At 38.9% G+C, this 24,196-nt stretch overlaps 1 protein-coding gene across 3 annotated transcripts in view; it reads right to left on the bottom strand.

Moving 5' to 3' along the window:
- Positions 1-24,196, bottom strand: part of GALK2 (galactokinase 2) — a 210,146-nt gene that overhangs the window by 29,839 nt on the left and 156,111 nt on the right. For all 3 annotated transcript variants that reach the window (XM_058294170.2, XM_004471789.5, XM_058294171.2), the window contains exon 8: positions 15,238-15,448. In XM_058294170.2, coding sequence (XP_058150153.1) covers positions 15,238-15,448 — 211 coding nt within the window. The remainder of the gene's footprint in view (positions 1-15,237; positions 15,449-24,196) is intronic.

Genomic DNA, 24,196 nt, shown 5'->3' with positions numbered 1-24,196 from the left:
CAAATGTGGTATATCCAATCACATGGAATGTGATTAAAAAGGAATGAAACAGTGATACATGCAATAACATAGATGAACTTTAAGAAAATTAAGCTAAGTGAAAGAAGCCAGAGATCAGATCCCAAGTCTACAGAAACAAAGTAGTTTAGTGGTTAACTGGAGGCAATGAGGTGGAGGAAGGGAGTGACTGCAAATGGGCACAAGGGATCTTTTTTGGGTGAGGTGTTATAAAATTGGATAGTGGTGATGGCTGTATAACTAAGTTTACTAAAGTGAGTGCAAGTTATGGCATGTAAATTGTACTTCAAAAAAACTATTGAAATTTTTTTAAAAGCAAAAAAATATATATGGGCAAAAAAAAATGAATAAGATATGCTCTTTTCTCTCAAAAAGTAATAGTCTACCAAGAGGAACAGTTAAAAAAATAAATAAATGGCAAGAAGTGCTAAGGCAGCTTCTCACAGCTATAGTTGAGACTCACACCAAAGGCTAACTTGATGTGGGCTGTTGGCAGTGCTGAAATTAGATGGACAAGGGGATGGGGCACGGTGAACATGAGCATCTGCTATGGAGGATCAGAACAGGCTTTATGGAGGAGATAACAGCAACTGAGTCTTAAAAGATGAGTAGGAATTCAGGAAGACAACTAAAACGTAGGACAGGAGCAAAGAAAAACATTGGGAATGCTAAGGCAGACATCATCTCATGCTCAAAGACAAAGAGATTAAAAACTATGAGGTGCTTTTAAGAACTTACAGTTTTTTGTTGTTGTTGTTTTTGTTTTTGTTTTTAACCCGTAATATTTTAATGGGACTGGAGCACGAAATGGGAATGAAGAACATGAGCAGCAGGGAACATTATGAGAGAAAATCAAAGCATTAGGCAGGGGCCAGCTGGTAAGGGGCCTTGTATGTAATGCTAAGTCATTTACTTCATATCCTTCAGATATATGGTTCTTGGCCTTTTTAGAACTATAATACCTTTTGAGAATATAACAAAAGCTATAATCCCTCTCTCCTCATATGGATGCAGAGATTTGGAAAATTCTGCATATAGTATAACTGTAATAGATTGAATTATGTACCCAAACAAAGACATGTTCTTAATCTTAATCTGCATTCCTATGGATTTGACCCTATTTGTAAATAAAACCCTCTGACCTACTGATAGTCTATTTATGAACTATTGTGATTAGTAATCGAAGAAAATGTGTCATTCGTGTGGAGAAAGTGGCCACGGTGGCTGCTGGGTGTGGGGAATGGGAGGAAGAGATGAGATGTGGAGGCATTTTCGGGACTTGGAGTTGTCCTGGGTGATGCTGCAAGGACAGTTACCGGACATTATATGTCCTCCCATGGCCCACTGGATGAAACGTGAGAGAGTGTGGGCTATATGATGTGGATCATTGACCATGAGGCGCAGCGGTGCTCAGAGATGTATTCACCAAATGCAATGAATGTCTCATGATGATGGAGGAGATTGTTGCTATGGGGAGAGGAGTGGGGTGAAGGGAATGGGGGGTATATGGGGACCTCATTTTTTTTTAATGTAATATTAAAAAAATAAATAAAGACCAAAAAAAATCCTCTGAAGATGTATTATCAGTTAAGGCGTGGTCTCCTTTGTGAATAGGATCTTCTAAGATCCAATTTAGGTGTGGCCCAACTAAATGAGGGAGGGTCATAATCCATATGACTGGAGGCCTTATTAAGAGAGGAAATTTGGACACAGCCACAGAAGGCAGAAGCCAGGGGAAACAGGAAGAGAAGACACAAGGACAGAAAGACCATGTGACAAGTGGCAGAGATGCAAGCCAAGGACCCAAGGATTGTGGCAAGCCAGCACTAGAATGCTACAGACTTTAAGGAGACTTCTAGCCACCAAAACTGTGAACCAATAAGTTAATTTAAGTCAACCCGTTATGTGATATTTGGCCTAGTAGCTCTGGCACACTAAGACAATAACATACACACAAATTCTATAAAGCCCTCCTTGAATCCAGGTTAAGAATTCCAGCTTGAAATAAGAAATCATTACAGTTTTTAAGCAATTACATCAGTTAGGATTCTTGTTTGTAAAATAACAGAAACCTATACTGGGTAACTTAAGCCAAAAAAAGGAACTTGTTTCAAAGTTAATAAGGAGCTCACAAAATCTAATAGAATGTGAGAAAACCTGACAGAAAGTGGTCAGAAACCAAGGGAAGCAAGCAGTGAGGAACACTGCCAAAGTTAAGCCACAAGAATAGTCTGGATATGACCTTGGACTCTAGTCAGAACTTTTTCACCTGCCCCTATGCCTGTTTGACATATCCTCAAGACTCAAATCCCCAGGCATAAGCATATCCTAGGGCAAAATGAGCCAAGGACTTCTGTGTGGTGATTTGAAATTTTATGTGCCCCCAGAAAAGCATGTTCTTAAAGTTAATTCATTCCTGTTGTAAGCAGGATTTTTGCTGAGGCTACTTTGGTTAAGGTATGACCAATCTCATTCAGGATGGGTCTTAATCCTCTTACTGAGTCCTTTATAAACAGAGTGAATGGAGAGAGAGAAAGAGAAAAAGCCATGGAAGCACGAAGTTGAAAGCAACGAAACCCTTGGAAGAGAAGGGAGAGACCAGCAGATGCTGCCATGTGACTGTTATGTAGCAGAGAACCAAAGATCAAAGGCAGCTTGCCTTTGGGGAGAAAGCATTGCCTTGACAATGCCTTGATTTGGACATTTTCATGGTTTCAAACTCTAAGCTAATAAATTCTTATTGTTTAAAGACAACCCATTTCATGGTATCTGCTTTGATCAGCCTAGCAAATTAAAACACCTTGTTCATGCCCAGAGTAACTGGAAAAGGTAACTCTGACTTATCAGCTTCTATAATAGGAGGCAAGATCCTCCCTCTCACCAAAGTACATACCAGTAGGGGATTTCCCTAAAATATGAAAGGGGCATAGATTCTAAGTAGCCAAGACTATGGTACCTGCCAACTATGGCAGTGAAATACCATAGGTAAATTGGCATTTGAGTCTTTTCATCTCCAGACTAACTGCCCAGCTTCCTCACGATCTGATTTCAAAATTCCTTCACCTGACTCTCCACTGAATATACTTTATTCTGTGTATGCCTTTCCAAGAACTGAATGCAGTCCTCTGCAGGCAGTTTGATGAGTGCAAAGTAGAGCTGGACCATCATCTCCCTCATTCTAAATACAGTGAGTTTATTCAAATAGCCTAATAATATCACTAAGTTGCATAAAGGCTGTATGGATAAGGAAGAATGCAGAGCATTAGTTTTCATCTAACAAGCTAAAGAGAGATGAATATCTGAAGATCCAGACTTAGTGCAGATGATTTCCTCTTAGAATAATTATCAAAATAAAATAAATAAATATGTTGACCTGGGAGAATTCAAAATCTTTATCATTTAAGTGTATATTGGTCTTTCTAAGACTCTCATATCCCAAAAACTCTGTCCCACTGTTTGGATAAAGAGCATTAGCTATCTTTTTACAATCAGGGAGCTGCCCACTACCGGTAAATTCTCTGCAAAACAGAAAACTCTATTGGGCTAAATCAAGAGTTTAATTTCCAAGAACAGCAATCCAGAGGTAGGTGGGGAAAACCACTTCAGAATTCACCCCAGAGTCTGTTTTCCTATGCAACAAAGTTATAATAAGTCCCTGCTCTGAGGCATAGAATCTCTGAACTATTTATGCAATATAATAGAAAAAACACTATATAGTCCTCATAAAGTTGAACTGTGGTTTCAAATTTATTTTTCCTATAATAATATTTTTCATAAATGTGAAGTTTCTGAAATGGTCCAACCCACAAAAATTAAACTGCTATTTTCAGCCACATTAGTATCCCATTCCTGTGCTGCAAAAAGACCAAATTAAATTAGCATTTTGTATTTAAAAGGAAAAAAGTCTTTACCTGCTTTTAAAAGCAAAACCACTGATGAAAAAAAAAAAATATATATATATACACTTTCAACACAAATCTCATTAATCCATGGAAAACTACATTCCAAGAGGCATTTGTGAATATTTTCAAATCCACAGCAAAATGCCATCTTGTACATGGAAGGTAACAGCACCCCACATGTTTATAACTTTGCATTCTCAAATTTCTAAGAGCAGCAAGGGCCAGCACCATCTGTATCTTAACAAATTCTGTCGTCCCTCCAACCTATGTATTATACTCTGGTAATATACTAACCTCCCTTTAATAACTGAGGATCATTCGCATGACATATCAGACCCCACAGCTCCCTTCTTTTTCATTCTATCCACCCCATTTTAGTGCAGATTTTTATCATCCCATGTCTAAACAATTGCTTGAGCTTTCTAACTGGTCTCCCTCACTCTTTCAATCAACCTCTACACAGTTGCCCTACTAAAGTTCCCAAATCACCATTTTGATTGTGGCATTTCTACATATTTCCTGGCATATTTTCCCACTGCCAATAAGTGAAAGCCCCCACATTCCAACCCATCAAGACACAGTGACACCCATGAATGCACCCTATCCTTTCCTACCTCCTGTGGTGTTTTTGTGCCACCTCCATACTTGGGGTGTCCTGTTCCATCACTGCCTGTCCACTGGCAGCATTGAGTCCAGAAGCTGAGACCCTGGCATCAGCATCCTACCTAGACTGAGTCCACAAACCCTACATCTCTTTCAAGAACGGCCCAAATGTCACCACCTCCATGAACTCCATGAAGGTCTCCAAGAACATTCCAGTCAGAAGTTATCCATACCTCCCACATCAGCATACCTTTTTTTTTTTTTTTTTTTTTTTTTCATTTTGGCACATTCATTGCATTTGGTGAATACATTTTGGAGGAGCACTGCTGCACCGCATGGATAATAGTTTACATTGTAGTTTACACTCTCCCCTAGTACATTCAGTGGGATATGGCAGGATATATAATGTCCTGCATCTGTCCCTGCAATATCATTTAGGACAACTCTAAGTCCTGAAAATGCCCCCACATCACATCTCTTCTTCCCTATCCCTGCCCTCAGTGACTACCATGGCCACTTTCTCCACAGCAATCCTACAGTTTCTTCCATTACTAGTCATAATAGTTCTATAGTAGAATACCAGTAATTCCACTCTAATCCATATTTTATTCCTCCATCCTGTGGGCCCTGGGATGGTAATGTCAACTCTACCTCTATATCGAGAGGGGGCTTATATACCATATGGTTGATGGATGTGATTCTCCTGCTTCCAGTTATAGGCACTTTTGGTTCCCTGGTGTGTTGGTTGACCATCCTCACCTCCCTGTTAGCTGACCTGGGCAAGTCTATCGAACTAGAGAGTAGGAGCTGCAATTCTGCTGAGGCTCAGAGCCCAGCTGGCACATGGGCAGTCCAGAGATTCAAGTCTCCTGAGTATACACCAACCCCAGCACCAACCACAGATTCAGTAAAAGTGACAGAAGAGGTCACATCTGAATCCAACTCCATCACATTCAGGAACACAAATTCCAAAGTAGGGCCCACTGACAAGGCACTGAACTCCAGAACCAACTGCCATGACCACAGAACCTATGTGTCTCCGTAGCCCTCAGGAGCACGAGTACATGGGGCTGTACCTACTTTGGCTGTCTCTGTAATCCTGCTGAGGCATGTGTAAGCACAACCCCTCTGATGACCTCCAGACTCTTTTTTGAAGACTCTTAGCCATATAAACTCTTTTTTAATGACTATGTAGCCCTTTTTTATTTGTAAGTTAAATATTTTTTTAAGATTTATTTATTTATTTCTCTCCCCTTTCCCCTCCCTACCCCCCACCGTGGTTGTCTGTTCTCTGTGTCTATTTGCTGCGTCTTCTTTGTCCACTTCTGTTGTTGTCAGCGGCACGGGAATCTGTATTTCTTTTTGTTGCGTCATCTTGTTGTGTCAGCTCTCTGTGTGGGCGGCACCATTCCTGGGCAGGCTGCACTTTCTTTCGCGCTGGGCGGCTCTACTTACGGGGCACACTCCTTGCACGTGGGGCTCCCCTACGCGGGGGACACCCCTGAGTGGCAGGGCACTCCTTGCACGCATCAGCGCTGTGCATGGGCCAGCTCCACACGGGTCAAGGAGGCCCAGGGTTTGAACCGTGGACCTCCCATGTGGTAGACAAACGCCCTAACCACTGGGCCAAGTCCGCCGCCTATGTAGCCCTTTTTAATTACAGTTATTATATACTAGGAGGACAGGCCATGCCTCTTCATCGCTCCAGACCCCTTAAAACCTCTAGACTGTCTTGAACAGAGCAGGTTCTTTATAAATGTCATCTCTTTGCTCCTATCCCATCAGCAGGGGAAAATTCTGAAGATGCTCCCTGAATGAGTCACAATTTTATGTCTCCTTCTCTTTCTTGAGCGAACTACTTTCCCACTACTTTACCACCACTTCCCTGAAACTCTGCTCTTAGAAAAAGTGAAAGGAGGAGACAATCTCAAGCCATCTGAAAAGGAGCCTGAGAAGTTGGGAAGGAGCCTTGGTCAGTGCAGAACTAAATGAAAGACTGTGGCAATAATGGGCACACTGGCTGAGGTCTGTCCTGTCCTGGTAATTTTACATAAAAGAGAATGAGTTTCTGTCTTAGCTTTCTCCTATTAATTGAATTACAAAGGAAAAGAAGGCAAAGGAATAAAAGGAATGAAGGAGAAGCAAAGGAAAAATGGGTGCTTAACTAAAAAATAAGTTTATTTCTATCAGAACATTTTAAGAATTATTTTGTTGTCATCCCACAAAATGCTAAATTACAAGAGGGCAAAAACTATGCTAACCTTACAGATCGCTAATGCACAGTACCAAGCACAGTGGTAGAATAGTTGGACCTTAATCAGATGTTTGTTGTATAAGAAAAAAAATTAACTTTTAGTTACTTATTTTATCTCCCAGTGTGGTAAAAAAAAAAAAATAAAGTAGTTGTTTAACAGTTTACAGCAATAGTTTAAGCAATAGTGTGAAGATGTGTTATCTGCTATATAAAAAGTCCCAAATAGATTACATAGGCTGCTTCCCAGATTTTACTTTTGAAAGGCAAACAATGGAATGGACCAGGAAGCGTGATCTGGGCACTGGGCAAGGGATAGACTGAAGAAGCAGTTCTGATTCATATGCTAAACATGATCCTTCTCTTAATTAAGAGAAGGATCACATTTCTTCTTGAAAGAAGATATACCTACATTATACCTAGAGTTTCAAAAATTTAATTTTGGCAATTAGAGATGATAAAAATGTTTTACTTTCACAAACATCTAATGAGATGTCCCTATTCTCCAGGTGCTTACAGTGTAACTGGTAATATCAGATAAATGAGCATGCTTTTATTTCACAAAAGTCCATGATTACCTATGTGTGGATGGAGCTCTCTGGGAGCCAGGGTGGAAAGTAAGTGCACACGGGCATGCGTTTGTTTGTGGTTTCTCTGCATAGTGTTTATGTGACTCTCTGTAAACGTGCTCTGTGAACATATCAATCTTTCCCTTTTATCAGATTCTTTTCCCTTTCTCTTTTTCCCATATAACTCCCTTTTTATCATCATCCTCTTTGTCCCCTTTCCCTTGTACGGATAAAATACAGAAATAAAGCCTGAATCTTGCTATTTCTTATATTAAATTTAATTATATATTCCCTGTTTGGGGAACATTTTATATTTTTTCATTAAAAGACTAAATTATATTGCTCTTCTATGTAGGTGGTCTCTGGTCTTACTTGCTGTTGCATCAGTGGCTTGAGAGAATAAAGGCTTGGAGAAGAAAGGCTTCCCAACACTGCAGAGGCCCTAATGAACTGAGAGTGTTAATTCTTGTAGTTTCTCCCACTCCACTCCCTCCTAAAGAGTACTAAGAACTATCGTCCTCAAAACCTTTTTTTAAAGTTTATTCAATGTACCCTGAAACATAGACTGGTGCCCTGTCATATTTCATATGGAAACCTGCAGCATGAGTAGCGTCAAATGAAATCTGTGGGTAAAAGTATGAATGCCTACAAAGATAAAATGAAGCATTATTTTTATTGTTGTTACTCTTAATATGTGGCGATAACCTGCTAAAAGTCACTAGATCCATTCACAGTTACTTTTTTCTTACTCAATATGGAAACAAATGGCACAGTAGGTAGGAAGAGGTATATAATTTCTAATTTAAAGGTTCTTATTATAAACTTTCTTCCACCTGAAACTGGGCACTTCAAAAAAGAAAGAAAGTAATAGGAAGTGAAGAACTAACATCAAACATCAGCGGATGTTTTCCTGGGTCATGTCCTAAGACTAGGATGAAGGCCCCTGAAAAAAGGCCATGTGAATTCTATAAGACTGGAAAGAAAGTGACTATGGAGGTTTTCATCAGACAAAGCACAGACAAAATGCCAGCATAAGAGAAATGTGTGACATAAAAAGAGGTCACAGCATGTATCATTCTTGAGTGAAAATAACTTGGAATTTGGTGAAGAACAATACTCATTGTCCCACATATCTGGAAAGCAATGTCAAATTAAGATTTTTATATGAGAAAGTAAATCAATTCTAATTGGTATCCCTGAGATTTGGTGGGATGATACTCATAGCTACATAGCCCAGGGAAGTGTGGATGCCATTAGGACTCTTCTCAAGTATCTTAGTTGTCCTCACACACATTAAGACGGCACTCCCCCATCTCCTTAGAAGTTTGTCATGGCCACATGACTTGCTTTGACCAATCACATGAGTCAACTCCCTGGAAGACTTTAAGAGCCAGGGAGCCATTAGCAACCTTCCCTTCCTCCTGCCACAGTGACTGTGGACAAATAAGTTGAGATGCAGCCTCCCTGAGCCTATTTCCCTGAGTGTGTCAGATGAACTACTGCTGATCTGTGTTGGCATTAAGAGTAAGCAATTAATAAACTTATGTTGGGTCAAGACACTGGATTTGGGGATCCCTTGTTACTGAAGCACAATCAGCTAGAAATGCATCAATCTAGGAGAGAATCACTTTGAGCAAAATAAGCAGATTTAACTGTAAGAAAAAAAAAAGCAGCTTTGTATACAAAGAAGATATTTACTTATATGAAAACCTAAAAATGAAACAACAAAAAAAATGAAAGCAAAAGTAGCAAAAAAAGAAAAATAGGATGGCAAGATTGTGGCCTCTTAGGTAACCAAAGACTATTTTCCTAATCTGACCCAACAAAGGGGCAACAAAGAAGACAACAAGACTTTGGCTCTCCTCATAGCTGCAGAAGCCTCATTCTACTCAAAACAGAGTGTGAGACAAATTTGTAGCTCATCTCTCAAAAGGTAGAGATGCATCCATGATAAAATCAAACAAAGGGAATACAGAGTAATGTCAGTTATCTATCCTAGACTTAAGAAAATTAAGCATCTACAAAGTTTTCGAATTATCCTTTTCCTTCCCTTTTCTTCTCCTGAGACAGCCATGGCACATACTGTCTAAGAGGCAGTTGGCACTAAGGAGGTAGGCAGGGACTGAAGGGTCAGGATCAAGGAGGCTGGCAAAGCTGAGACCAAGGTGACAGGACTGAAATGCCTGAAGGGTACAGAGGGTGGGACATAATGCCAAGGCTAAAGAGGCAGTAGGGGCCAGCAGACCCAGGAACAAGGAAGCATCTGAGACCGAGAAATCAGGTGTTTATAGGGATAATGACCAAATAAGTAAATATGCTGAGAATGATGGCAGCATATACTCTTTATGTCCGAAATGTCTGTGTCACAGGCAGTGCCTGAGTTTAGTCACCCATCTGCTGGCTCACTCTGTTGGCATGGAGCAGCAGCCAGGCCACAGAGCCCCCAGGTCCTACTAGATTTTCCTTCAGCTTCTCTGACTTTTGGGCTAGGTGGATGTTTAGCTTTTCCTGCAGTCCTCGCACATCATCAAAGCTGAATGCTTGGAGGTGGTAAGAGTCTGACACAGGGGCCAGTCCATACTCATGGGTTCCAGCTTGTCCCTGTTCTACCCCACTTCACATCCATCTTCATTTCCTGGCCACCTGCCCTGTGGACATCAGCTCCAACAACAGAAGCCAAGATCAGTCTATGTTCTGTTCAGCCAGCTTCTATGTTCTGTTCAGCCAGCTTTCACAATTGTACCTGGCCAAATCTATAAAATAAATCCTTTTCTCTGATAGAATCCTGGCTAATACAAGCCCAAATCACACAGTGGTTAAGTCTGTAGTTGGAGGGTTCTTGATTCAGACTACCTTGTTGGAATCACTCTGTGCCTCCTATAAAATAGCAAAATATCTCAGCTTAACTCATGGGATGTTCCCAGTAGCAAAATCATCTGAAGCCAAACTATCCCTCTAAATTAAATCTATATAGCCTGTGCTATATTTCACTTATGTACAATTGAAATGTTTTAAGGAACAGCCCATTTGTGAATTCAAAATCTTAGAGGGGCATAGAGAGGCAAGTTAGAATGTTCTGTTGACTGGAAAACCTTGGTATTAAGCTTTTTTTTTTAAGAATGAAAAAGGAATATTCATTATTATGAATTAACAGTTATGTCAATAAATACAAACCTAATTAGAAATAAAATGGTCAAATGTACTTGCTTTACTCTTTTAAAGAGAATTTATAGCAAAGCAAACAAACAAAAACAACTTCCACCAAAAAATTATTTATTCCCTAGAAGCTGCCTAACTTTGGAGTTTGACTCTCACATCTCAATAGTGTGACTAGACTGGAGTGGGGCGGGGGAAGAGGATAGATGAATGAATATTTGACTTAGTGTCTGAATGCATTTATGACACAGTTTATAGCCTTGGAAAGCACTGTTTCATGCAGGTCTTCTAACCATAAGCACAGTGACACATTCAGAAAGAATCACATCTTCTACAGGGTTAGGAGAAACTTTGCTTTAAAGTCCTAGACCAACCAAAGCAAAAAGCCTGGAGCTCAGAATGGACCTAGGCAAAGACATAAAAAGATTTTGAGCCCTAAAGTTAAAGCTGAATGCTGAGAGAATTCAGCTGGAAATTTGGCTGAAGTGAGGTGGCTGGATTTAGAGAGAAAATCAAGTGACAATCTAGGATATTCCAGAATTCTATAGACTAATCTATGTTCAGAGATTTTTAAAATTTATTCATTCTAAAAGCAAAAGGGAAAACCTTCAAGGATAATAGAATTATAAAATGAATTCTTCATTCGATATATATTTATTGAGAGCAAACAAAACACAAGTAAATTATAACAAAGAGATGTGAGTAGGGCAGGAGGACAGTTATTTAAACAGATACATAAGACTAAGCATGTATCATTTGTACAAAAAAGCAGAGTTGCTATTCTTTGGAGGGAAGAAAAGTTAAATATATTTAACAATACATGCAAAGATGCTTGTCCTATACTTAATAACATATCCTTAGTGCTTTCCAAGGTTTTCTGGGAAATTAACTTATTCCAAAAATGCCAGAAGACGAAGGGGAGGAAAGACAGGCAGATGCAGAGAGAAATAAACCTGGATACAGAGAAAGAGAGTAGGCCGTGGGTTGAGAAGGACAAGGAAAAGATAATTGAGCTTTTAAGATAGATAGGAACACCACTTCAGAAAAGGGGAGAGGTCCATTCAGAAAGGGGCGGTGGTGTTTATGATTAAAGGCCCAGAGGCAAGATCAAGCTTGCAATTAATATGTGGAACGGCCAAGCCAAGTCAAAACTGTCCACGTAGGGATATATAGTCTCAAAAGGGAAAGAAGCCACTGTGGAGACTGTTTGGCAGTTCTCAAGGAAGTTGAATATAGACTTGCCACAGGACCTAGCAATACCATTGCTAGGTATATACCCAGAAGTACTGAGAGCAGTGACACGAATATACATCTGCACACCAATGTTCATAACAGCATTATTCACAATAGCCAAAAGTTGGAGACAATCCAGGTGTCCATCAACTGATCAACGGATAAACAAATTGTGTAGTATACATATGATGGACTATTATGCAGTGGTAAGAAGAAAAGAAATGGTGAAACACACAACAACATGGATGAACCTGAAGGACATTATGTTGAGTGAAGCAAGTCAGACACAAAAGGACAAATACTGTATGACTTTCCTATTATGAACTAAACATATCCTGTGAAATATAAATATATTATGTGAAATATAAATATGGATAAAACTGCATATATAAGACCATTTTCCTTGAAGCTGAACAAATGTAGGATAATACTATAAAATGTTAATCAGACAAAAAACCATTATACTAAGTGAAGGAGACCAGACACTGAGTACTACATATTGTATGATTCCATTTATATAAAATGTAAATATAAATCAATTTATAAAGATGAAATGGAGTAATGAAATTGTTGTAAAATTTTTGAGATTTTGACTGTACAACATTGTGATTATACTAAAAGTCATTGATTATACAGTTTGGATAGATTATATGGTATGTGAATATATCTCAATAAATCTTCTTAATAAACAAATAAGTAACTGTGCAAGAATAGCCAGAAATAGCAGCTATGTTCAGCAAGGGAAACAAGAATTGAGAGGTAAGGAATTTTCTTGTTCACTGTCTGGTTTTTGGTTATTATTATTATTATAGAAATAAGGAAAATGCTTTAATAATTATTAAAGTGATGAACACTCAACTATGTGATTATACCAAATACCATTAATTTTACACTTTGGATAAACAGTATGCTTTATTAATATGTATCAATAAAATTGATTTTAAAAAAAGGCAAAGATGACAGAACAGAGTTAAGGCTAGACTGAGAAGAAAATAACATCCATGTTAAGAAATTTGGGCAATGAGTTCATGGTGAGCCTCTGAATGGTTCTGAACTAAGTAGCACCATGAAAAGAAGACTTTATGAAGATCATGTGACAGGGAAGTCTCAACTTCTATTATGAGTTAAATTCTCACCTCTTTGCAAATAATCCCAGCATCTAGTCATATAGTTTTTTCTACAATTTTATTTAGATGACCTGCCATCACATCACACAAACTCAATACGAGATATATAAAAATAAATGTATCATTTTGCCCTCCCCCAACCATTTCGCACACTATAATTCCCTAACTATCCCAGCTACCCATGCCATAGCTCAGGCTTCCTTACCTTCTCTTTTTTCTTCCCTTCCATCCTTTCTGCCTGCCTTCCATTCCTAGTTACAGGCAATCACCAATTCCAACTGAGTTCTCATTTACAGAGTCTTAAGAATCTACCCATTGTGCTCTATCCACCAGGAATTCCCTATTTCAGGCTCCCATTATGCAGTGTAGAGGATAGCAACAGTCTTCTAATTGGCATACCTTTCACCATTTTTTTTAGTGTCCAACTCACAGTGCATACCACACCTCTTGGCATATGTTCTTCAATACTCCACAGTACCTCTATTTCTTTGCTCAAGCTCTACTCTCGTCTTTTCAGCCCATAAATTCCTTTCAAGACTCAGCTGAAATTCACGTCACCTTCTCCAGCATCTAGTTACTCTCTCCTCCATATTCCCAGAGTTTTTGATAAATACTTTTACTACAGCAGGTATTATCCACTGTGAGAGTTTTGTGGCACACTCCCCCATGAGATACTAAGTGACTGCTTGGCTTTGTATCCCAGAATCCAGCATAATATCCAGCTCAGGAAGTCAATACGTATTTGCTGAATTGAAGAAATCGGGCAATGTCTTACGTAAAAGGCTGTGCCAGAAGCTCTCCCTATCCAATGCCCTACCCAATTTATTCATTCAACATACATTTTATTAACTTCCCTATTACCTATAAGACACAAAAACATACAAAATGTTTAACAAGGTCTTTAGTGATCTGGGCCTGATCTACAAACTCAGGCTGATATCATATCACTTGCCCCTGTGCACATTATTTTCAAGAAACACTCAACTATTTGTACAGTTCTAATCCTCTCTTGCTCCTCTGTGTCTCCATACTTGCTGTTTTGGCAGCCTGGAATTCTTTCTTACTGCTTGTCTGCCTAGAAAATTCCTATTTATTCTATAACTTCTGGTTAGTTGCTATGGCCTCAGTAATGCTAGATCTTGCTTTTTTGTTTTCTGCTTTCCCTAGACCAAGTACTCTTCCAACACCACGCTCATCACTGTGCTAGAGCAGCTTTTTCTTTATCTGTTTCTACTGCTAGTCTGTAAACTCCTTGAGGATAAAATAGAACACTCTCATATTTATCTCCATGTTCCCAGTAACTAGATGGGGAGGAGGAGAGGGAAGGAGGTACTGACATTTCTGTCCTTCTCCAACATCAGGCATTATTCTTAGGACATTTCACATGTTACTTCTTTAAGATAGGTTTTCCAATTTGCCTGTTTTCAGGACAATACTGAGGCAACAGAAAGATTAAGAATGTGCCTGCTGTCACAAATCTCGTAAATGAAGGAGCTAAGATTCTAACCTAGGCAGTCTGCCTACAGAGTCTGCACTTTGGTGTGCTGCCTATCTGACAATGCTGGAAACCAAAACTCAGTCCCTGCCCTCAGGTGATTTAATATATTGCAAATTTGTCAGTAGTTGCAGCCTTTAAGAAATTACTTTGCAGGTAAATCCACTGTAGCTGCTCAATAACCAGCTGTAGAACTGAACTGAAAGGAAAGGAAAAGGGGCTGTGAGGTAATGGTATGGCTGATTTTCACTCTGTCTCAGTTGGATCTTATCTAGATGGCATTTCATCCTTTTCTCTAATACTGACTTCCCACAATAGATAATATTTACTCTCTAAGAATACTTTTTACTCCGAAACTCTGTTCTGTGCCTCCAACCTGTTCCTGGTCTTCATCTCAGGTTTCTGATGTTATAAATATAAAAAAATTACTTGAAAGCAATTGGCAAATAGAAAGAAGCTTCACATTAAAGTGGGCTACAATTTTCAACCTAAGCTGGGAAGACTTCCTGATGTCCAGAGAATTATTATGCAGTAGTTATGAAACACCACCCTAATACAGATTTTTTATATAAGTAATATAATAACCTGAAAAGTGGGGAGGGAAAAAATGAAAAAAAAGAGATGCTTATTGAGTTATGAATGTCTTGAGGGCAGGAACCATATCTTATCCACCTTGCCTAGGTGGAATACCTGATATAGAGCAGACCAGAATGTTGCTGAATGAAAGAATGAATGAATGGGTGAGTGAATTTATGAAGCCAAGGATCTAGATAATTAAGTTTCCCAAAAGATAAATGTTCTCTAAATTCCCTTGAGCATGCTTCAAAATCAGTAAGATTCATTGGGAACGGCGATATGAGATCACTTTCTCTAGCATACTTACCATCTTGAGTGTTTGGACTCAGAATTTCAGTCCGGAGCTTCTCCTGGCTAATGCCCAGACACCTGCAGATCTCCTCAGGGCTATAGGGCTCAGGGTGAAGGGCATCCTCTATGATCAACAGCATTTCTTCCAGACTGACCCCTAGTTTGGCCTGTACCTCCTCCAGCTGCAGTAGTTCATCCCATTGTAGGCCTTTGTTCTTAGCCAGGAGCTGCAAATTCAAACCAAGATAGTGGTCAGTTTTCATTTCAGAAATTGATATATACTATTTTTAATTAGCCAAATTAAACTTTACACTGGTTTTTAAAATTTTATTTATTCATTTCTTAAAAAAATATTATATTCAAAAAATATGAGGTCCCATTCACCCCCACCTCCCCCACCCCACCACTCCCCCCACAATAACACTCTCCCCCATCATCATGACACATCCATTGCATCTCGTGAGTACATCTCTGGGCATCGCTGTACCCCATGGTCTATGGTCCACACCACTGCCCACACTCTCCCATGTTCCATCCAGTGGGCTATGGGAGGACATAGAATGTCTGGCAATTGTCCCTGCAGCACCACTCAGGACAACTCCAAGTCCCAAAAATGCCTCCACATCTCATCTCTTCCTCCCATTCCCTGCCCCCAGCAGCCACCATGGCCACTTTTTCCACACCAATGCCACATTTTCTCAATTATTAACCACAATAGTTCATGAATAGAATATCATTAAGTCCACTCTATTCCTTACTGTATTCCTCCTTCCTGTGGACCTTGGCTTGGTTGTTTACACTGTTTTGTGGATTTTTGTCCCCCACTCAATCTACCCAAATTTTTCACCATTGCTTGGAAATGTACATTGCATTCAGATGTTTGTAATTAAATATGCCTATGTGACACTCACAGACTAGTCAAGTATTTGTCCTTCATTTAAAACAAACAAACAAACAAATCCCCCATTGAATTTTTTTGCCTGTCTCCACTTTACCTCAGGATTTTTTCTTTGAATAATTTTGTTTTTTTATCCTGATGCAGTTCATCCCTACCACACCCCACTCTATAAAATCCACAGAAAATTACTCAAATACCATGTGACCTAGGTCTGAGGTGGACACTGTATGACTGATTTCATTAGAATCCTGTTTACTCCATGCTTCTTTAAAAATGGCTAATGAATTTAAGCATCTGGACATTTGGAGTTAAGTTCCAGATTTTAAATGAAAACCTCATCGGTGATCTTACAAAAAAATCATTTCAATAGGTAGTAGTAGAAATGCTTTTCACTATCTTCAAGAAAAGAGTTTGTCTTCCACTTACATCCTGAAGGGCCCCTCTATCTGATGGAGTTGCTTAAGGACAAACCATATCTTAATAGCCAGCACTACTCATGGGAACCTCGATCCAGAAAATGTTTCTCTCATTCTCCCCAAACCACTTATTGAGCCCTTCAGAGAAACTGACAATCAAAACAGAGATGATTTCTCTCACTCTGAGGTCTACAGAATTCGTTTCCTGGGGGTGGGGACAGCAGGTGTAGACAGTACCAACAGCCCAAAGGGACAAGCAAGAAGGGAGAGAAGTCTTCAAGAAAATGTGTATCTGATTTACTCTTCTATTATACTGATGATTTGATTTTCTCTCTTTTTGACAGGAAAGAGGATTTACCAAAAGACCATTTTACTTTGGTTAGGGCCACTCACTTCTGAAGAATGTTAATAGGAGAAGTTCTTATATGAGTTAATCCTCTTTTAAAAGAGGATTTTAAGGCAGAACTGGGAAAAGAGACAATAGAATTATTTTTTTCTATTGAATTATTTCACAGAACATGGTGTCATTTTTAAAGCAGGGACATGAGCTAAGACCCTTCTGAACATGTTTGCTTAGTGTTTTTGTTTTATTATGTGTTTATTATGAATGCTGGGTTGATAGTTTCACAGACTTACGCATTCATTATTTTATTTCATTTATTTTCTGTGTTCCGATTTATTCCAAAAAAAAAAATTGAGAAAACTTATAAGTATACACAGGCTACAGAATTTATGTTATGTGGGAAAGAGGGGACATCAAGGATCTCTTAGAATGAAGAAGAGATGTGGAGGCATTCTCGGGACTTGGAGTTGTCCTGGGTGGTGCCCCAGGGACGGTTGCCGGATGTTGTGTGTCCTCCCATGGCCCACTGGATGGAGAGTGGGAAAGTGTGGGCTATGGTGTGGAACACGGGATATGGGGTGCAGCGATGCCTGGAGATGTACTCGCCAGATACGATGGATGTGACATGATGATGGGGGAGAGTGTTGTTGTTGGGGGAGTGGTGGGGTGGGGGCGGTGAGGGCGAATGGGGACCTCATATTTTTTTTAATGTAATATCTTTTTAAAAAATGAATAAATTGAGTAGAATTTGGGGAAAAAAAAGAAGTCACTACTATATAATTTTGTTAGTAGATTAAATCTGATGATTGCTGAGCAAATAAAAATGTTTTTAATTTAAATTTCTACCGTACAGCCAAGAACACAAAGGATAAATAGGGAAGTGGATGACAGATCACAGGATGCATGAAGTCTAATTGAAATGACATAAAAGATCATGCTTCTTGAAACTTCACACAGTCTATGTATACTAGGCTTAATTAGCTATATACTGCTATATTTAGAGGTCGTGATTATGGTATGGGTTTTTTCCTTCTTTATTTTCTTTTAAATGTTGCATTCAGAGAATATGGGGTTCCCATGTATCCCCCGCCCCACCCACCCCACCCCACTCGCATCAGCAACTTCTTCCATCATCACAGCACATCCACTGCACCTGGCGAGTACATTCTGGAGCACTGCTGCACCACATGGACAGTACAGACATGTAACATATTCCATTGCAAAGAAAGTTTTTATGATGATTACAGCCAACAGACATGACAAAAAACATCTAAATGTGTTTTGCTTGAGGGATAATATATTGTGTAGCAATTCAGTCATGATGACCAGATTTATAATGAGTATATTAAGTGCACCTTAAGAGGAGAGGGTATGAAAGACTATTAGAACTTAGAAATAATTTTTGTTAATTTAATTTTTAACTCAGGAAGGAAGTGTGCTGAAATGAAAACAGTTAAAGCTCTGCTTCTATCACACCCTAATGCTTTAGGATCCTCATTAATGAGACATAATCTTTTATCTTGGTAACATTCTCAGTAAAATTGAGGTAACCAGGCACATTCATTCCCTTGGGGCAACATAACATTGTTGTTGGTTTTTTGTTTTTTCTCTCTAAACTCTGGGTTAATGGCCCATAGCAAAAATGTGCATAATTTCATTGAAAATATTCAGAAGTTTCAAAAAAAAAGGATCTCTTAGAATGATGTTTTCTAGCAACACAAATATAGAATCCAACTGAAATAAACAATGAAGCTAACAGAAATAATTAACATTTGTATAATGCTGGATGGGCTAAAATGTACTTTTTATTTCTTTTAATCTTCAACAACCCTGTGAGATAAGTATTAATATTCCCCTTTAAGAAAAGAGAAAAAGTGGCTGTCCCAAAGTCACCTAATTAGTATGAAACAAGGTTGGACATGGACCCTAGGTCTTATATAGCTTTTTTCTTTCTTGCTTCCCCAGGGGCACATTCTCATTGATGTATGGGTGATATCTATGTCATAATGTTTGCATTAATCACCACTCGACTCTTAGAAATGGAGGCTAAGATTTGTGCTAGAAGTAAACATTCCAGTGACTTTAAAAACCTTGGTAGATGGGCTTCTTCTGGGAACAAACAAACAAACAAAAACTGGAAAAGTATCAGAGAACTGCCATAAGTGATTAGAGATGTCTCTTCATAAGAACCTTTCCATCAACAATGAACTTCAATTTCTCTCCCCTGGCCTCACATTGCCCCAGGCACTTGATCCAAGGTAAAAGAGCAAGTGATCACTGTATAGATAGAAAGTCTACAAGGAATACCTTCAACCTACAAGGTTCAGTTTACAAAGGCAGCTTCCCTGTGTGCCTGTGTGCTTTGCTTCTGTAGGCAGAGGCACTAAAATACAGAAATTAACATTAGCATTCACTCTGGCAATAACCCTGTTCACTGTTAGCACAACTATGCACTTAGCCTTCATCTGGAAGGTCCACACAGCCAATTTGGCATGTTCTTCAATTAAGAATGAAATCTGCCACATGCCCTCAATGACAGCTGCTTTGCCCAGGAGCAGTTAAACAGTTTACTGCATTGAGGGAGTAAAATAGGAAAACTATTTAAACTTTGAAATTTGGCTCGGAAAACAGAAATGAGTGGGTAAGTTCTCTGTTGCTCAGAGACAAAACTTCCTGAGGAAATTTGCGACTATGACCCTGATGACTGGCTTATTCACATTTGTAAAGTGGAGCTATGAGTCAGGGCTACAGACCATTTCATCACAAGTTCCTCAGTCTGTAGCAGGGGAAATAGGAAAAGTGGTTCTTTGTCAACATTCACTATTTTATTTACACCACTGCAAACATTATTACTCATGTCACACCACCTGTGGGAGACTCCTGAGCTCCACTCCCTACCTGATGGACAAGAAAGTAGGTAACAAGTGCTTTGCCCAAAGTCACAGAAGGAAGCACTGATAAATAGTGCTATGATCCTGTCTGAGGATGGCTTCTCCCAGAAGCAGACCTCAACAAATTGAGGAAAGTAGTGTGTTGGAGAGGGTGATCTCAAGAAGCACTGGTAAGGGAATGGAAAGTGAGACAGGAAGAGAAACCAACACAAGGTGTATTGAAAAGGATAAACGAGGCTGGCCCTGCTGGGGCCTCTGGGAGCTGCAGAATATAAACCTCAGATGTGTTCCATGGGCAAGAAGGCTGGGATATTTATCCACCAGCTCTTACCTATCATTGGTTGAGGGTTATTCCCAAGGGTATTGACTCCTAGCACTTCCAGGCTGCCCCAGGGGCAGAGTGAGCCTATCCTCAGGAAAAGCCCTCAGTCATTTGCAGAAAGAGGGTATGGAATAGAGACTGCCAAGATGATATGGGGAGAAGGAGACAAACAGTATCTGTTATCAACCCTAACTCAGGGGCCCACCTAGCACAATCAACCTCTCATTGACTCCTGCAGTGCATTTAGAAGAATTAACAAAGCAATGGAAAGAGTATCAAGTCTTCTCCCCACCAGGTTAACAAAGGATAAAATTTCTAATCCCTTCTCTGAGTTACCTCTAAAAACAATTCATTCCTACAAGTTGTTTTCCACACACAAAAAATCAGCCAAGTTGTTACTTCTGGTTATAGAAATCATGCAAACTTATTATAAAAATTTACAACAATGCATAAGAGTTCAAAGTATAAGAAAAAATACAAATTAAAAAATCTGAAATTATCCCAGCGAGATAACAGCCATTTTGGTAATCATACTTTCATACATTTCTTTATGCATACCTACATGAATATAATTTGATATAAACGGAATTATAGCATAGCTATTTCTACGGTGATTTTGTTTTTTTGTTTTTTGTATTGTTTTGCTTTGTACTTCTTCCCTTCACCTCCCTTCCAACTACACTAGAACCCTTCCCCAAATATTCTGAAGCCATCAATGACTTCATTGTCTTTGTTTCACTCATAACCATTCACCATGTTGATCTTCCCCAGTCTTGAATCATCCCCATATCTGAGTTCTCCATATTAAGTTTGTACGCCACAGAACAAATCTGAAGAAATCTACACAATTTTGCAGAATGGGCCTACTACAATCCTCCCTGAACTCTCAGCACAGCCTCTCTCTTTTCTAAGGCAACCCAACCGTTGTGCCTGGATTCCAGTTAATACTTACCACCTGTGGAGTACAATGGAAAGAACACCCTCTAAAACAGATCTGGGGGGCTTTTGGGGAACCTCGTCTATTTTTTTAATGTAACATTTTTTGTGATTTATGTATCTTCAAAAAAATACAATTTAAAAATGAATGGGGTGGGGGGTGGGGAGACAGGTATATGGGAACTTCTTGTGTTTTTTAATGTAATTTAAAAAAAAAACAGATCTGGACTCTTGAATTTGCTTAAAACAAGTCAAAACCTACCTTGGTCTGAAATTATCAGTATATAAAATTATCAGTATATAATAAGGGCTACTTCTTAGACTATTGTGAAAATTAAATAAGATAATAAAAACCTACCACTGTGACTGGGCCCAAAAAGACATGTTGTGAGGGTCAAGTTTCCTTCCTTTCTCACATTCTTATGCCTCTCTAGCTTGTTCTCTCTTATCTGAGACCTTTTCCTATGCCTTCAACCATAAACATATGTTTTCTGTCTGAAAAGTCCTTATTCCCAGAACTACTGCTCTCCATTTCTCCTTCACTTTTACTGTGCAACAACTAGAGTCAGTGGTCAATACTAACCTCTTCCAGGCCCTCACTAACCATTCTAACAATTGAAAATGACCTCTCAAAGATCCTTTCTTAATCTCCAAAAGCCACTTCCAAAGCCATTAGTCTAATCCTTAAGAAATCAGTGGCTCCTGACCCTCTTCAGTCCCCACCTTCAAACTCCCCATTTTCTGGCTTCTGTGGTATTGAATTTTCTTGGTTTCTCTCTTACCTCTCTAATTCTTATTCCATTTCCTTCCATAACTCTTTTTTTCCTTTCATTATTTAATTGAAGCTATCTCCCAAGCTAAAGCCATGGCCCTCTAATCGTTTCCTTAGCAACCTGAACTTAGCTCTTGGCCTCAACTAGTTCAACTAGTATCTCAAAACATTATATCTGGAGGCTAAAGCTCTAGTCATGAGATACATTGGCAGATGCAAATTTCTAACCACCTATAAGAAAATTCTATGGGGATTTTCCTTCCACTGTCTAATCACCTTCCATCCTACCATCTCTAATCTTTTCAATGAACTATATTTTCCATCATAGTCTTGAAACTGCATTGGCCCAACACTTCCTTCATCATTTAGGCTTGAAACTGCATTGACTCAACACTTCCCTCATTCATGTACTTCTCTATGTAATAAATGTTTACTTTTACTGAGTACCTACTGCTTCCCAGGCCCTAGGCAGACCACAGTGAATAAGGCACATATGGCTCCTGATTGTGTGAAACTCATCATCTAGTAAGAGAGACAGATTAAATAATAATTATTTAATAAAATACTTAATCCAATTGTAATAAACCACTATAATGGAAAAATACATGATGTGGTAAGAGCATATAAAAAGGTATTTAACCTAATCGGGAGGCAAGGACAGCGTTGGTGGTCAGGGAAAACTTTTTGAAGTAATGACGTAAGTGCGAAAAGGAAGAAAGAAATCCAATCATAGAGAACCTTCTACCCAACCCTTCACCAGGTCCAGTCATAGTTTCTCTACTACCCCTCCCTTTTTAGCCCATCCTCACGGACATTTCAGACCCAATTCTCTTCAATCAAGGCAAAAATCCTGTTGCCAGATTAATAATTTCTAAAATACCTTGATATAAAAATTAATGGCTTTCGACTGCTTCCCGGACCAAACCTGGCTAACCCTTAGCACAGCACTGAAGGTCTTGCCACAGTCTTATTCCACTAAACATATCACCCTTAGGCCCCATTATGTACATCCTCTGCTATCCAGCTGGACTCACCATTCTCTGAATATTCCTGACTAGATAGAGTCTTGGCAGAGTACCCTTCACTAAATCAACAGGCTGAGGGAAACTTGCAACATTGTTGGACGTTTGGTTTTACTCTGTCCAAATTCAAGGAAACTGCCAAAGCCCTGAGAATATTAGGCCAACATTCTATCACCGGACAGAGAAAAGTTCCACATTAACCACTAAGTGGCAGGAGCTGAAAAATGGATGCATGTTGGCCCCAGCCAGGCCCTATAAAGAACTGTAATATAAATTTTCCTTGAAGTGTCAAAAACCACATGAAACTCTCTCCTCCATTGTTCACATGGAGATCTGGGTATGCAAAAAGCAATGACATAATTTCTCTTCACCTCTTGACTTCCCATAACACTTATTATAGGAACCACATATTTTATCCTCAATATAATTAGGGGATATTCTCTTTTATAGACATAAAACATTTCTGGAAAATTTTAAGCCCCTAAATTTTTTTCAGAGAGGAGAGCAGAGATAGGAGAATAAAATTGTGGAAAATAAAAATATATGTAAAATACTAAAATTGTTGGACCCATTAAAGATCCCTGGTCACTTTTTTCACTTAGGAACATAAAAGTGTGCTTCCCATAAAAATATTATTTGGGTAAGTAATAATTATAAATTTCTATTGAGTTTGCTTTGAAGTGTTTTTACTTTCAGTTCAAATGGTTCTACAAGTCCCTATTAATGAATCTGTATCATTTGGATTTTTCCAGCTTCCCTGGGAGACTGGTAGAGAGGAAGAAAGAGAGACAGAGACAGAAAGATATACGGAAGGGGGGTAAAAGGGAGGGAGGAAGGAAGGAAGGAAGGAAGGGGGAAAAAGAGAAAAAAAGAAACTTCAGTATAGAAAAGGCTATCATATTAAAGGAAAACAAAAAAAAATTTGCTTTCATGGGTTTTGTGTATTTCCCTGTGCTAAGTAGATAACAAGACATACTTGTGTTCAAAAAAGAAGCTTGGTGGGATAGGAGGAAAGGAAAAATAAGTATTATTAATTATAACTTTACCATGTAAAACTCAATCTAAGCAGTCTCATTTCTAAGCCATCCTGATTAGCCATTTCTCCACTCTATTTAATTTTTACTATTGGAAAATAGAAAGTTTGTCCAGATTGAAACAGCTTCCTATCTCTTTTACATGAGAATTTATTTCCTGATTTAATGAGCCCATTTCCAAACAAAACTTAAATTCTTTCACGTGATGCCAAAAAAAGAAAAATGGAGCCATATTGAAAGAAAAATATGCTTAGCAGAATCTCAGACTATCTTCTTGGCAAAATCATATTCCTAAAATCAAGGTCTATGTGTACAATCTATACTAGAAGCTTTATCCTTTT

Source organism: Dasypus novemcinctus, chromosome 3 (assembly GCF_030445035.2).
Source record: "Dasypus novemcinctus isolate mDasNov1 chromosome 3, mDasNov1.1.hap2, whole genome shotgun sequence".
NCBI lineage: Eukaryota > Metazoa > Chordata > Mammalia > Cingulata > Dasypodidae > Dasypus > Dasypus novemcinctus.
The sequence above is the reverse complement of the archived record's forward strand: the minus strand, read 5'-3'. Positions and strand labels throughout refer to the sequence as shown.